At 53.8% G+C, this 12,587-nt stretch overlaps 6 protein-coding genes across 6 annotated transcripts; 1 reads left to right on the top strand and 5 right to left on the bottom strand.

The window, feature by feature from the left end:
• Nucleotides 1-2: 2 nt before the first annotated feature.
• ASPBRDRAFT_126799 (putative secretory component protein shr3) lies at nucleotides 3-726 on the bottom strand (the record flags this gene model as incomplete). Its single annotated transcript, XM_067617903.1, has 2 exons — nucleotides 3-586; nucleotides 681-726. The coding sequence occupies 2 exons, from the start codon at nucleotides 724-726 to the stop codon at nucleotides 3-5; spliced, it is 630 nt and encodes a 209-aa protein (XP_067478061.1).
• A 406-nt stretch (nucleotides 727-1,132) lies between these two features.
• rim8 (pH response protein PalF) lies at nucleotides 1,133-3,476 on the bottom strand (the record flags this gene model as incomplete). Its single annotated transcript, XM_067617940.1, has 2 exons — nucleotides 1,133-2,947; nucleotides 3,012-3,476. 2 exons carry the CDS (start codon nucleotides 3,474-3,476, stop codon nucleotides 1,133-1,135), a joined length of 2,280 nt encoding a protein of 759 aa, XP_067478060.1.
• Nucleotides 3,477-5,033: 1,557 nt separating this feature from the next.
• Nucleotides 5,034-5,925, bottom strand: ASPBRDRAFT_30599 (putative GAJ protein; the record flags this gene model as incomplete). The annotated part of the gene is made up of 2 exons (XM_067622795.1): nucleotides 5,034-5,705; nucleotides 5,923-5,925. 2 exons carry the CDS (start codon nucleotides 5,923-5,925, stop codon nucleotides 5,034-5,036), a joined length of 675 nt encoding a protein of 224 aa, XP_067478059.1.
• A 2,536-nt stretch (nucleotides 5,926-8,461) lies between these two features.
• On the bottom strand, nucleotides 8,462-9,249 carry ASPBRDRAFT_128026 (uncharacterized protein; the record flags this gene model as incomplete). Its single annotated transcript, XM_067618021.1, has 2 exons — nucleotides 8,462-9,051; nucleotides 9,105-9,249. The coding sequence occupies 2 exons, from the start codon at nucleotides 9,247-9,249 to the stop codon at nucleotides 8,462-8,464; spliced, it is 735 nt and encodes a 244-aa protein (XP_067478058.1).
• A 289-nt stretch (nucleotides 9,250-9,538) lies between these two features.
• ASPBRDRAFT_126716 (WD repeat protein) lies at nucleotides 9,539-11,036 on the top strand (the record flags this gene model as incomplete). The annotated part of the gene is made up of 2 exons (XM_067617891.1): nucleotides 9,539-9,798; nucleotides 9,845-11,036. 2 exons carry the CDS (start codon nucleotides 9,539-9,541, stop codon nucleotides 11,034-11,036), a joined length of 1,452 nt encoding a protein of 483 aa, XP_067478057.1.
• Nucleotides 11,037-11,165: 129 nt separating this feature from the next.
• ASPBRDRAFT_196370 (uncharacterized protein) lies at nucleotides 11,166-11,591 on the bottom strand (the record flags this gene model as incomplete). Its single annotated transcript, XM_067620984.1, has 1 exon — nucleotides 11,166-11,591. One exon carries the CDS (start codon nucleotides 11,589-11,591, stop codon nucleotides 11,166-11,168), a length of 426 nt encoding a protein of 141 aa, XP_067478056.1.
• Between the last annotated feature and the right edge of the window lie 996 nt (nucleotides 11,592-12,587).

Below are 12,587 nucleotides of genomic sequence, written 5' to 3'. Positions count from 1 at the left end.
AACTAATTATCCTTCTTCTTCTTCCCCCCCTCAGATACCCCCTCCTTCTTCACCTCCTTATTCTTATCAAAACTCTCCACCTCCTGCGCCTCCTTCCTCTCCGCATACCACTGCCCCGCCTGCAACACAAGAACCCCCACAAGCACCAGTGCTAAGATGGTATTACTCGCCGCCAAAACCTTCAAACTATCCTCCCTCCCCAGAATCTGTCCCTTCTCCACATCCCCTTCATTCCCACTCCCCTGGGATGTTAAATCATCCCCATAAACCCCCCCACTCACCAACCTCAACCCCTTGACAATATTCGCAATATACACCGTAATCCCACACATATACAGGACCAAACTGGCGCCATCAAAGAGCATATTACTCTCTGAGGGCTTGTACAATTTCATAATCAGACCCAGGAGTCCGAGGAAGATGACGATGTGCAGGATTCGAGGGATAAGAGGTGGGGAGGCGTGCAGGAAGCGCAGGTGGGATTCGAAGTAGTCGAAGTGGGTTGCGGGTGTCGGGGTCGTGGACCAGAGGATCGGGTAGTCGTAGGGGAAGAGGGAGAAGATGAGGCCGAGGAAGAAGGATGTTGCTATTTCATTATTATTATCATTAGTATCTTTGGGGATAATGGTTTGGGGGGGAAATGGGGGAGGGGGTTATTGGGATGGGTATGGATGGCGTACGGCAGACGATGAGAAAGGTCGCAAAGGACCCGGTGCGGAAGGCCATTGTTATGGTGGCCTACGGGGATTTCCCGTAAGATGTTTGTGGATGGGTGTCTTGGTTGGGTTGGGGGTGAGGTGAGGTGAGGAAAGAGAGAGGAAGAGAAAGGTGAGATACGATCGGAGGTTAGCACCGGGCTTGGCGCGACCGGGTTACGTTCCAGTTCAGCCTAATCGCCTCTACTAATCTCTACTCCGTAGTTATCTTCACTGATTATTCGTTATCGCCTATCCCATTACCAATCACTGTATACTAGCTAGCAGTATATGCTTAACAAGTCTATTGACGCCCTCAATGCCGCAGGCTACTCATAATTATTCAAAATCCAAAATCAAACATTACAAACATGCAACGTAGATGGTATCTCCCGGTATTCCCGCAATGCAAGCAATCCACAAACGCCTTTTTATTCTCACCGCTGATATCGCGGTAATGCCTCATCGCCGCGCGCCGCGCCGCCCACCAGCTGATGATCGTCCTCGTCGTCGTGGAACACCGGCGCCGTCGGCGCATCCGCTGACCGGCCAGGCGCCTCCGTGACTTCCACATCCTCCGGCACACTGACTTCCATCATCAATCGCTGTCGCTCGAGCTCCAGCTTATCCTCCCCAGTCGGCCCGGCCTCGCTCGCACCCGTCGCGCTGCTGCCGGGCACGACGGTCTGCACCGACTCCGCAGAGATCACCGCCCGCGGGGTCCCGTTCTCGGTCGGTGACGGCAGGTGGTGGTAGTCGTTCAGGTGGTCATCCTCCGGCAGAACGGGCGCCGTCGGGATCGCCATCTCAGACGATCCCACCCCGGCATCCTCGGGCGGGCGACTGGGCAGTAGCATCTGCTCGGCCCGCCGGAGCCGGCTCTTTTCATCGCCCGGCTCGTCGGCCGGCGGCGTCGACACCATCTCCCCAATGGAGTGATATGGCTGTGGCTCGCCCGTGTACTCCTGGCCGGCGTATTCCGGCCAGTGGGATGGCTCCTGCGGGAAGCCGTAGTCGTCTTCCGCCGCATATTCCCCTTCGGCATTGGGGGTGGCAGACTGATCAGTCGTCCAGGCCTCGCCGTCCGGACCAGCTGGCTGTTGGTTAGGATCCACCGGGGCGGCCGTGGAAGGGGTGCGCTCCTTCGCCTTCACGCCGCGCTGCGAGTCACGCGTGCCAATAACCACTTCGAACATCACCGCCACCACGCCCTTTTCCCGTCGAATCTGATCGGTGTCCAGAATGTTGCCGGCCCAGTTCGCCGTGATCACGCTGTTATTAACATCCGCCGGGTTCAGGACCTGCCCGCTGGAGGAGAAGTTGCCGCCCGAGGAGACCATGTTGAACCGGGGCAGAAACCGATCGGGCGAGGTGAGCTTGCCCCGTAAGTCGACCACCACTTCGACATAGTACCGGAAGTTGATCATACTCCCCGGCGTGCGCGTGATGGTCGGAAACGTATCCTCGGGCACCCGGATCGAGGTCTTCACCAGCGCAGTGAGGCTCGTTGGGTCCACCACGAGTGGTGCGAACGTCTGTGCCAAATCCTTGCGGAACACCCCGGTGGTGCGGCTGCTGCCAAGGGTCAGGCCGCCTAAGCCGGTCCGCGAGCGCGGATAGTAGTCTTCGTAGACGGGCTTCTTGCCGTTTGTGGTTTTCCCCATTGGGATGGCAGGTTGGAGGTCAATCCGGCCCTGGCGATACAGTGTCACGATAATCCCATGCGCGCTGCGCACCTGCTTGCAGTGATTGATGGTGACATTAATCGGCAAGGTATCCCCCGGCAGCACGCCCGCGCGCAGCACTTCCGCCTTGGCCATGATGGTCCGATCTGTCGTGGAGGGGGTGATGCTGCGGGCCTCGCTATTTCGCATTCCCGTGCTCGTTGATGAGCTTGGGTCGCTGGGAACCTGGAAGCTGATACTGCTATTACTCCGCCGACTCGACGAGCTAACGTTGCTGGGCGCCGGACTTAGAGGCGGGCGATTGTCGAGACTGTTGCCGCCATGGGCCGTCGGATCAATGGAGAGCGTATCAGGCGCGTCAGATCCGGCTGACTTGGCCTTGGCTTTCGACTTGGACCGTCGGGAGATCGGCTCGAGCGTAACGACGCGCGGCTTCGGCGGGGGAAAGGGCGCGATGTCAATGTTTTCTAGGACGTTGACGCGTCTCCGGCACGTCGAGGTCGGGTTGATCGTCGTCGGTTTAGTCAGGGTGGATGTAAGCATGTATGATATCGTGCCTCGTTCGAACTAGATGCGAAAGCCAGTATTAAGTCAGAGATACCAGTATAAGAGGTGAATCGCCAGTACATACATTGATGCTACTGGGTAGCGCATACGGGGGAAAGCACATCTCGAAGCGAAACTTGTAGATCCCTTCTTTGAGCCGGCCCTCCCCGCATAGTACGACCTCGTCTTCGAAGAGGGTAGACAGGCCATTTCCCAGATATTCGGCACCGCGACGCCCGCGCCCCGGTCCCAGAAACCCCAAATCCTGAGCCTGTTCGCCCGGGGGCACGGTATTCTTGAAGACCTTAACAAACCCATGGAGACAGACCACCAGATGTGTAATGCGGACGGGCCGTACCACCGTGAGGACCACGGTCCCACTGATGACATCCCCCGGGAAGTATGAGCGCCACGGATCGTCCGGTTCGATGTAGAAGTCGGTGATGCTGCGATTTCGTTGGCCGAGTTGGGAGCGAAATTTGGAGAGGAGGGAGCTGCGATTCCGACCGAGCGGCGAGGGGGGCTGTGAGGGGAGAGGGTTGACGGACATGACACACCACCCAATCCATGCACGAGGAGGTAGGGAACGAAAGAAGGAGAAATCGCGATCGGAAGCAAGGAAATCGGAATCCGGCGGACAACGAGCTGCTGACGGCGGAATTCAGGGGAGGGGCGGATGAAAACCTGGAGGGAGGGGGCGAGGACGAAGGAGGAGGGGGAGAATGAGGCTGGCAGGACCGGGCTCAGCAGCGTCACTTTCGGTCAGTCAAGTGACGAGACGGCGACGAAGAGGTGGTGGTCGAGGCGGAAGCAAGGGGGCGAATCGATGAGGAGAATGAGCACACCGTCTAGATCTCGAGGGTAAAGGGAGACGAGAACGCGATCGAGACAGCTGGGAAATTCTCCGTCCAGACACCATCGATCAGTCTACCGATCAACCGGCCCGATGTGGCCGTCGGGCGCGAAGGCAGCAGCGACGACGACGACAGGAGCAGCAGGGTCAGTCTCACGACCGGACTAGGACCAGTTCCAACCCCAGTCCCAGCACAGACAGCACTAGTCTGACCAAGCGCGCGTCCCTAGTGGGATGAATGGGTCGCCTTGTTCGTTGGGGGACGTTGAGGATGCGGGGAGTTTGGTCGGGGAAGATCGTGTCTCAAATCTCGGAGTTTGGGGGGTGGAAAGGGAAAAGGAGCAAAGAGAGAGACGAAAGGGAGATGACAAGTAGGGGAGAGGTATCAAGAGTAATGGTGACAGGCCCGCATCATTTCTCGGCAGGAATTTCCCACGATCACGGCCAGAGAGTTGACAAAATAGCCCCTATAACCGGGGGATATGCTGGAGGGGAAGGGATGATGGGAAGGAAAAGGAATGGATAGTCCCGGAATTAGTGTGGAGGGAGTCACGGGGGGGGAGAAACAAGACGATGACAAAAGAGCAGTCGGAAAGACCAGGACACGCAGGAAGTCGAGAATAGAGAATAGTATAGCACAGAGGAAAAGAAAGGAATGGATCCGTTTGGAGAAGGGGAAGGGAAAGAGTCAGCCGTAGTAACTAACTAGTTGACTAACTCCTAGTCCAAGCGGAGAGCAGGAAAGCAGAGGAATGGATGGAGTGATGGAGGAGACGATGATGGAGGGATGGAGATAAGCAGCCGGCGGTGGTCGAAGTCAAGCTTCTCTTGGGCCGTTCGTGGCTCGGCGGTTTCCACTCGGAGCAAATCGACCTGAATTCCCACCTAATTATAACCGGAAAGCAGATACTACTACTACGAAACTACGTAGGAGACTAGACAACTTTGGGGTTTGTTTCCTGCCGTGTACGGAGTCGAGACTAGTGATGGTTGTTATTATGATGATTATTACTACTTTCCCCTTGACTAGTCACATTGACCACCTCTCGTGGCCCATCCACGCAAATAAAACTGACTCACTAGCGAAGTAGTCCCATCGATGGGACCAGGTAAACTGTCTGGCTAACTATTTAGATAACTACCGATGAGAAGCCGCTGACAAACTTCCCGACAGATGGTTTCATGGATTCAATCAACTACTTCCCACCATCATTCATCAGCATCAACCATCTAAACTATTCCTTAGTGATCGGACTACATCTCCAGCTCACGCAATCCTTCCCCTTCCACGTATTCTTCCCCATAACATTCCCGCTGCACGGTTCGCAACACTTCCCGATCCCCTCCGGTCACCTTATCCACATACCCTTCCAAGATGTAGATGTTATCCGTCCACTGATGCGCCAGTCGCCGATACTCCTCCGTCTCCTCTGTCATCTGCGGTAAGCTTTTCCCCTCCGGACTCGTCGCCAACGCCATCCACTCCCCCTGCAGTTGATGTGTCTCTCGCTCGAGCACTGCCTTCTGCGCCATCAATCTCCGGCGCGCTTCCTCACCACCCCCATGCTCCTCTTCTTCTGCCTCCTCCTGCACCCTCGCCTGCTTGCGCGCAGACAATCTAGCCTCCGCAGCCTCCCAACTCCCTCGGAGCCGATCCACCTCTCCCCGTAACCTCCGGACACGCTCCTCCCGTTCTTTCTTCTCCTCTCCCCCAAAACACCAATACCAATTCCCACTGCCGATCTTCTCGACCCGGATGCGTCCCTCATCCGTCAATTCCTGAATGTACTCCTTCACCTGCATCCCATTGATCGAGGCCACGGAGGGGATCATCTTCTCCAGATCCTTCAAGGTGTGGCACGTCCCCGTGGCCCGCAGATGTGATACGATCAGGGCTTGTTTGGCGCTTTTGGAAAGTTTAGGCGGCTAGCTCGACCCTTAGTTAACTTTTGTTTTTCCCGTCTGATTTTCTCGTTTGGCAAGGACAGGAAAAAGACACCCTTAGGCTAACGCACCCACTAAGGCTCATACTAGTGTGTCTGTCTGTAGTACCCCCCCCCCCCCCCCTTCCTTAGTGGCCCTGATGGGGTGCCCAATCACCCGCCCCATTGGTTGCGGGGAAAAGACGGAGGCGTCGACTTACCATGGTGTGGCAGGTAGCCTTGAGCTATCTACTGGGACTTTTGCTTCTGTCGGGACCCTGTGGAGAAGAGGGAGGGCATTTCCTGTTTGTGGTTGCTGACACGCATAAACGAGATTAGTCTGTGGGGGTCGGAGATGCCATATTGCTGGTAGGATACTTACTGTAGGATGGGGACTGACTGGAAAGGATGGACCTGTGAGTGAGTGAGTGAGTGAGTAAAGATGCTATTCAAACGGTGCAAGTCCCCCGGTCATGTGGTATCACGGGTTCAATCGACTTCAACTATAATGGCCTCGGTATTGCTTATTCTCCCCGTAGGGCTGCCGAGTACTCATTACTACTGGTAATCACGTTCATTCCCTGCAGTTGCATGGGATTATCCCTTGCGATAAACACATGTTTTATTCCTATCTACTCCCGATTCTGTTAAATCTTTTCCCATCATTGGGCACATACCCCGCTCTATTCATCCCTGCAAGACGTTTATGTCGATGCGCGACATCATCGCCCGGGAATTCGCCTCTTCTGTCTCTGTCTCTGTCCTGGTAGGGAAGATACGTAGGTCTGCTGACACTGCCCCCGGTCCCCTGTCAAGCAATCCGAATGGCGTTCTCTAGCTAACAGGTTGTGTGTGACAAGGTATAGATAACGCGCCGGAATTGGATCCTCGGTAATGCCGTGTCATCCACAGAGGACAAGCAAGAATCACAGGAACGTCCTATCAGCCTACTACTCTCACCTTACCGGGGCGGTACATCAAACAAAGCGAGACACACCGTGAGACCAAAGGAAGCTATACACTTCTCCCGGGCAAACCGTCAATCTGCGTCAGTGCGACTTTGGACCCTTGTCCATGTCAAGGGCCCTACGTTCGCCAAACCTACCTACAATCTGACGCCAAAACGCACAGATCGCGCAATATTCGACCTATACAATCCAGTAAATAGGGCATCCATCTAGCCGATGCAGATCTTTGCAAAGCACCACGCACGGTTCGGGTATTGCGTGTATCCCATACAAGCGTGCAGCTCCCGGACATAAGCAAAAGCTTGTGTCAGCCGATGGCATCCTGCCTTTTCCCAGGGCACTGAATTATCCCGCAAAGCACACGTCAGCTGAGTGAGATTCATAATCATCAAAGATAGCTGGGAGGGAGCAAAAAGGGTCTGAGACACCCTGAGCGCGAGATAAGGTTTCTTTGACGGCCACTCTATATCGCGGTGAGCTAAGACTCTTGGCTATAGCTTACTGACTATGAAACACGGCTATGGACGGCGGTCAGAAGGATGGTCGATCGCTCGGTGAGAGTATTCGCTCCCTTTCATCCGTGAGTAAGTTTTAGTGCTGGGAGTCCGTCTCAACCGGACTTCTCCGGGAACTGTTTTGGTCCAGCTGCAGGGGCTTTGTCTGCGGTGTGCGGGATAGGATGTACCGAGGAGAGCTATACGTGATTACAGTAAGATTTGTGCATAGGATGACGGACATAAAATGCTTAGCTTGCTGATGTGCCGGTAGCCTGTTCCTGAGGCGCGTTGGAAGCCTAGGCAAACGTTGGTTATGCAGTGGTTGAGTCAGCCACTGCACGGCTGGACGCAGACGAGAAGCGACACCACACTATTGAGAATTGATCAACATTATTACAGCCCTCTTGAGATTATTATTGTTTGATAGTCTCATCTAGTCGGGCTACTAACAGGCTGATGCATTTATCCAGACCGTGGTGACCGTGAGTGTTGAGGCTGGCGGGAATGACGGCTGATTGCGGAATTGACATGGTGACAGGTCATATGACTGCGCTTTGATCACGCCAGCGCTACTTTCTGGTATGTATCTGAAACATACTTATGTTATAGGTGAAGGAATTTTGTGGATGCTATTGGGGATATTTGGTATAAAGTTGGAAAGAGACAGGCTATCTGATACAACAAGCATTCCGCACAAACCTTGTTCCAACGGTCAAGGAATGCTTGGGTGAAGAAAGTGCGAGCACTGAGCAGGGCGACTGACCCTGGGGTGCATGAAGATGGACAGGCCAGTCCAATCAAGGTTCAACGGCATTCCAGCAAATGCATCAGCCAAGACCTTGGCGGCGCCGGGTCGACGATGATCGCGGGCTAAGATTTGTGATGTGCAACTGCAACATGCATAGGGTCCTGGCAGGGCTGAACTAGGAGACTGGTCGTATAGGAAGCAGAGACACGATGCTTCTTACTGCTGCCTCGATAGACGGTGGGAACTAAGGACCTGGCTGAGCTGAGACGATCCTGCTTTATCCATGCGCGCGATGCATCTTAATCTAGTGGCGTGCTGAAAAGACGACATTCATTGCCCCTTGCAGTTGGGCATTCAGCCAAGCAATTCTAGTATCAATCTAGGCGCATCGTATTGGCTTCAAGCTCTGGTTTCCGTGCACTGATTATAAGCGGTCACCATCGAAGGAGTATTCGACACCAGAAGGAGAATGGATGATGCAATGATGCCATTGTAAGGTCGCACTCTGCCATAGGCACGATAACCATTGAGTAGCATACTCAAGTCCTCACCACATCTCATCATCTTCCAAGTCCATCTCAGCTGCGGAAGTCATTTTACGACCTAACTTGCGCTTCTTTGGCCGCCTCTTTTTCACCACGCTCTCCAGCTCGTCACCTGAGCTCGCCATGGTGATACTCTGACCGGTATTTGCTCTCTTACGGCCTATTTTTCGGTCGATCTGAGGGACCGATGGGTATTCGTCGGTCGGTATTTCCTCCCCCTCCACTAGCACCATGTCTCCGGTTTCACCCAGAGATTCCTTTGCCATCTCCTCCATCAGTATTCCCATGGCTATCAACGCCGTCTCATCCATGCTCTGATGATCATCCCGTCCCCGATCAATCGTCGCATGGTCATAGTAGTCGGCCGAATAGGCGTGAATGGCCTCGAGTAGCTCGGAGCCGGGGAGGGGACAGCTGGGCGGGAGGGCCTCATGAGCAAAGTAAAAGTCATTTTCTTCGTAGCGCTGTGGGGCCTTTAGTCGACGGAAAAGGACTTCTTCGGGACGGACAGGACGAGCGCTGGACGATTGCGTATCGCGATTTTTGGAAGGGTAAGGGACCGAGGGCAAAAAGCCATGAAGATTCACCCGACCTGGATACAGTCAGACTGGCGAAGTGGAGGATATAAGCCATAGAAAGACTAACCCGCAACGGCATCATAGACCGTCACTTGTCGCTTCTGTCGCCTGGCCGCGAGCTCATCCTGTCGTTCCTGAGCGTCGACGACATCGGCGGTGGGAGGCCGGACGAAGGAATTCTGGCTTAATGCAAGGGATTTGCCGTAGGACATAGTCCCGGATTAGCTAAGGCCGCCCGTGGGAGAGCATCAGGAAGCTTGTTCCCAAGAAGAACCGGACGGCTGGAGGAGACTCTGCCGGTGGGCAAGTTGATACTCCCGAATTGCTTTGGCGACGCCGGAAGGTTTTCCCTTTCGTTGATTGGTGATCCGGCGCAACGTTTCTCCGGTCGATGCTGCGGTCATGTGAGGGCGAGTCATCCCATCTACTCATCACAACATAGCTGCCTTGCCTAAGATATATCCTCACGGGGCTCAGGGAAGAGCTCTGTTAGCCTAATGAATGAATGCGTATCTTCTCAATAGGGCTTTAGGGTCCATAAGTCCCTCGACGTTCCATGTCGCACAAACTACGCAGCTTGTCCAACAGCTCGAGCCGGCACCTGGCATTCGCTTCTCAGCACGTAGAGACATATCCTTCGGGAATAGTCAAGCTGGGAATGGACATTCTCCTCAGGATGCAGGGGTTGTCTTTGATGATGAAGTATATGCTCATAAGGCGGGAGTGAATGTGCTCGCCATCGATCACTATGACGGCCGATTGTATGTTACACCCATCCTGTATCTGGCTCCAATTAACGGCAGACAGCATGGTGTCTGGAGGTGCAGATCCTTCGATTCATTTGTGGGATTTGGAAACACGAGGCTCAGAACTGAAACACGTACATCAGTCTGTTGCATCTATCAACAGAGCCTCGCATGAAGATGCCCACACACGTGCCATTACCTCCGTCTCCATATATCCATTTGATCCCACGCCGTCTACTATTCTGACAACCTCGTACGACGGCACACTCAAGCTTTCGGCGTTAGCTCCGGGGTCTATCACACCAGTGCACACTTTCAATCTAGATTGCACCCCGTACACCCATTCGTTATCGTCAAATCCAGGGTCTCCTTTACTCATCGCGGTAGGTACCTCAGAGAAGCCGGTGCGATTACTTGACCTACGTTCCGGTCTGTCTACACATGGTCTCCCCGGACACGAATCTTCAGTGCTGTCTGTATCATGGGCTCCTCATCAGCCACATATTTTGGCTTCTGCCTCGGCAGATAATAGAGTGATTCTCTTCGATATCCGCCGAGGAGGCCACAACTCAGCCATCGCAGCACTAGACATGGATGATGCGGTTGGCCTCGTACGCCCGGGATCCACCCCAGCCTCCTACCAAAGCCGCCCAGCATTCTCACCGCACGCTCGAGCCCATAATGGCGCTGTGACCGGCGTGCGGTGGACGTCCACTGGTAGCCACCTGGTGACCGCTGGGCAAGACTCCCGGATTCGAGTCTGGGATGCCGGTACAGGTGCGAACACGCTTGTGCACTTTGGCCAGCGCGTGCGGAACAGTGTAACTTCGCACCTGGCCGAAAGGGCACCACTCATTATACCTCGGGGTATGGTCTCCCCAGGACAAGAAACGCTTTTATGGCCGAATTTCAATGAGAAAGATGACCGAGGAGAGATTTTCATGTTTGAACTTCGCGAAGGGACCTTCACCAAGCTCCTTCGTGTACCGGGTCTCATGACCGGTCGTCAGCAGTTTCAGGGACGCTCCAGTGCCCTCAGCGCTGCGAGGATCAACGCTCTTGCCTGGCGTGGCAACGGTGCCTCGGGAGAAGGGATCGAGATGTTTTCGGCCCACGGCGACGGAACCATTCGCACCTGGGCCTCACGGGAACCCGAGGGTGAACCTGATGATGAAGCCGAAGAAGCGGAACGAGCGGACCGCAAACGCAAGCGCGACATTCTCGACGAGATCTACCGAGGATTTATAGGCTAACAATACGAGAATTTTACACAACACGAAAATTCTACGAAAGCACCGAACATAGAACAAAGAAGCAAATATCGTTTCGTTATCTATAATACATCATGTTCATGCCAAGCATATCCCAGATATGCATATTGTTTACTCGTTCCTGATCTGATGCTCGCCAATAGCATCTTCGTCCTCCCCGGAGAACCGCTCATAGGCACTGCGGTTCAGATTGGCGTGCTTCAAGTTTCTGGACTCTCCCTTGGCGCCCGGGTGGTTGGTGCCAATCAAGTTTCTCTTGGACTCGCCCTCAGCTGGGAAACTGTTTCCGGTTCCGGTGATGACCTCGCCTGAGGGAGCCATGTCTCTTGTGCTGCGAGGCATGTCGGTGGCGTTGTCGGCGGCAAAAGCGGAGGTCGGGTGGGCGATACCGTAGTTATCGAACTGGGAGTCTTCGGAGCGTTGGTCAGGACGGGGCACGGAGGGGATGGTGTTCATGATGCCTGCATCATTGGGAATGCGAGTGCCCTCGGGGGCCATGTCCTCGAGACGTCCGCCGCGGTGAGGATCAGAAGACATTGTGATATTGAGTTTTGGATATCGTATGGGGTTTTTGAGTAGAATTGAATGACTTCGGAGTATCAGAGAAATCGTTTGAGTTTGTTTAAAATGAGCAATAAACCACAATGCTGAGTTGGCTTTATATAGCTAATGAGTTGAGCTGGCCTGACATCTGATGTCACCGTCCAGACGCGGATGGAGTCTGGGCCATGATGAGGGTATGATATCAGCAGGGTCCCCAACATGCATCAAAGCGCAGGAAACCCACGAATCGATGATGAAACATGCAAGGATTGATGGGATCCTCCAATCCACATCTATCCGATGGCTCCATCGACTGCAGTTCTCGAAGTTGGAGACGGAGGCAAATCATGTCCGTCCCTAAGGTACCCGCTATGTCTTGACATATCACCACCCGTCTTATTAGCACCACCACATCATAGTATCCAGCAGGGTAGCCTTCTCTACAGGTACGCCATTCACAGTCGGTCTTTCGCCTCTCCCAATTTCTTTCCTGCTCCTTCAGTCATCTTTATTCGGGAAACGTCATCGCCATCGCTATTCATGACTAAGCATTCGGTTTCCTTTCCGGCCAATCATGAGGCATCGTCAGAACAAAGTCTTTGGCTTCACTTCAACCACTATCATGCAATAGCAGTACACAAATGCCTTCTGCACGTCTACCTCCAATTTCATGGTATAGTTCTTAATTCTAGCGATCCATAGTGCTAGTCTGTGTCTGTCACGACCTACGTCAGCTTAAAATCGGTGCGTCACCCACTTCCCGTGGCGACCCGTAATACCAGACCAGGCTTTTGGGCATAACTGTCAGGGTTGTGCATCGACATGAGATACTGTCGAGGCAATGATACTAGTAGACTTGATCACATAGCTGGATCATATTAATACCACTACTGACTATTTCTTGTACACTGATTTTCCTGCGCAGTGCATAGATAGTGTTGAAGCTGTTCAAACAGTCATATTTGGTGCTATGTAACGAGAATTTCTAAT

This window comes from Aspergillus brasiliensis (assembly GCF_001889945.1).
Source record: "Aspergillus brasiliensis CBS 101740 unplaced genomic scaffold ASPBRscaffold_7, whole genome shotgun sequence".
Classification (NCBI taxonomy): domain Eukaryota; kingdom Fungi; phylum Ascomycota; class Eurotiomycetes; order Eurotiales; family Aspergillaceae; genus Aspergillus; species Aspergillus brasiliensis.
This window is presented reverse-complemented; position numbering and strand designations above follow the sequence as displayed.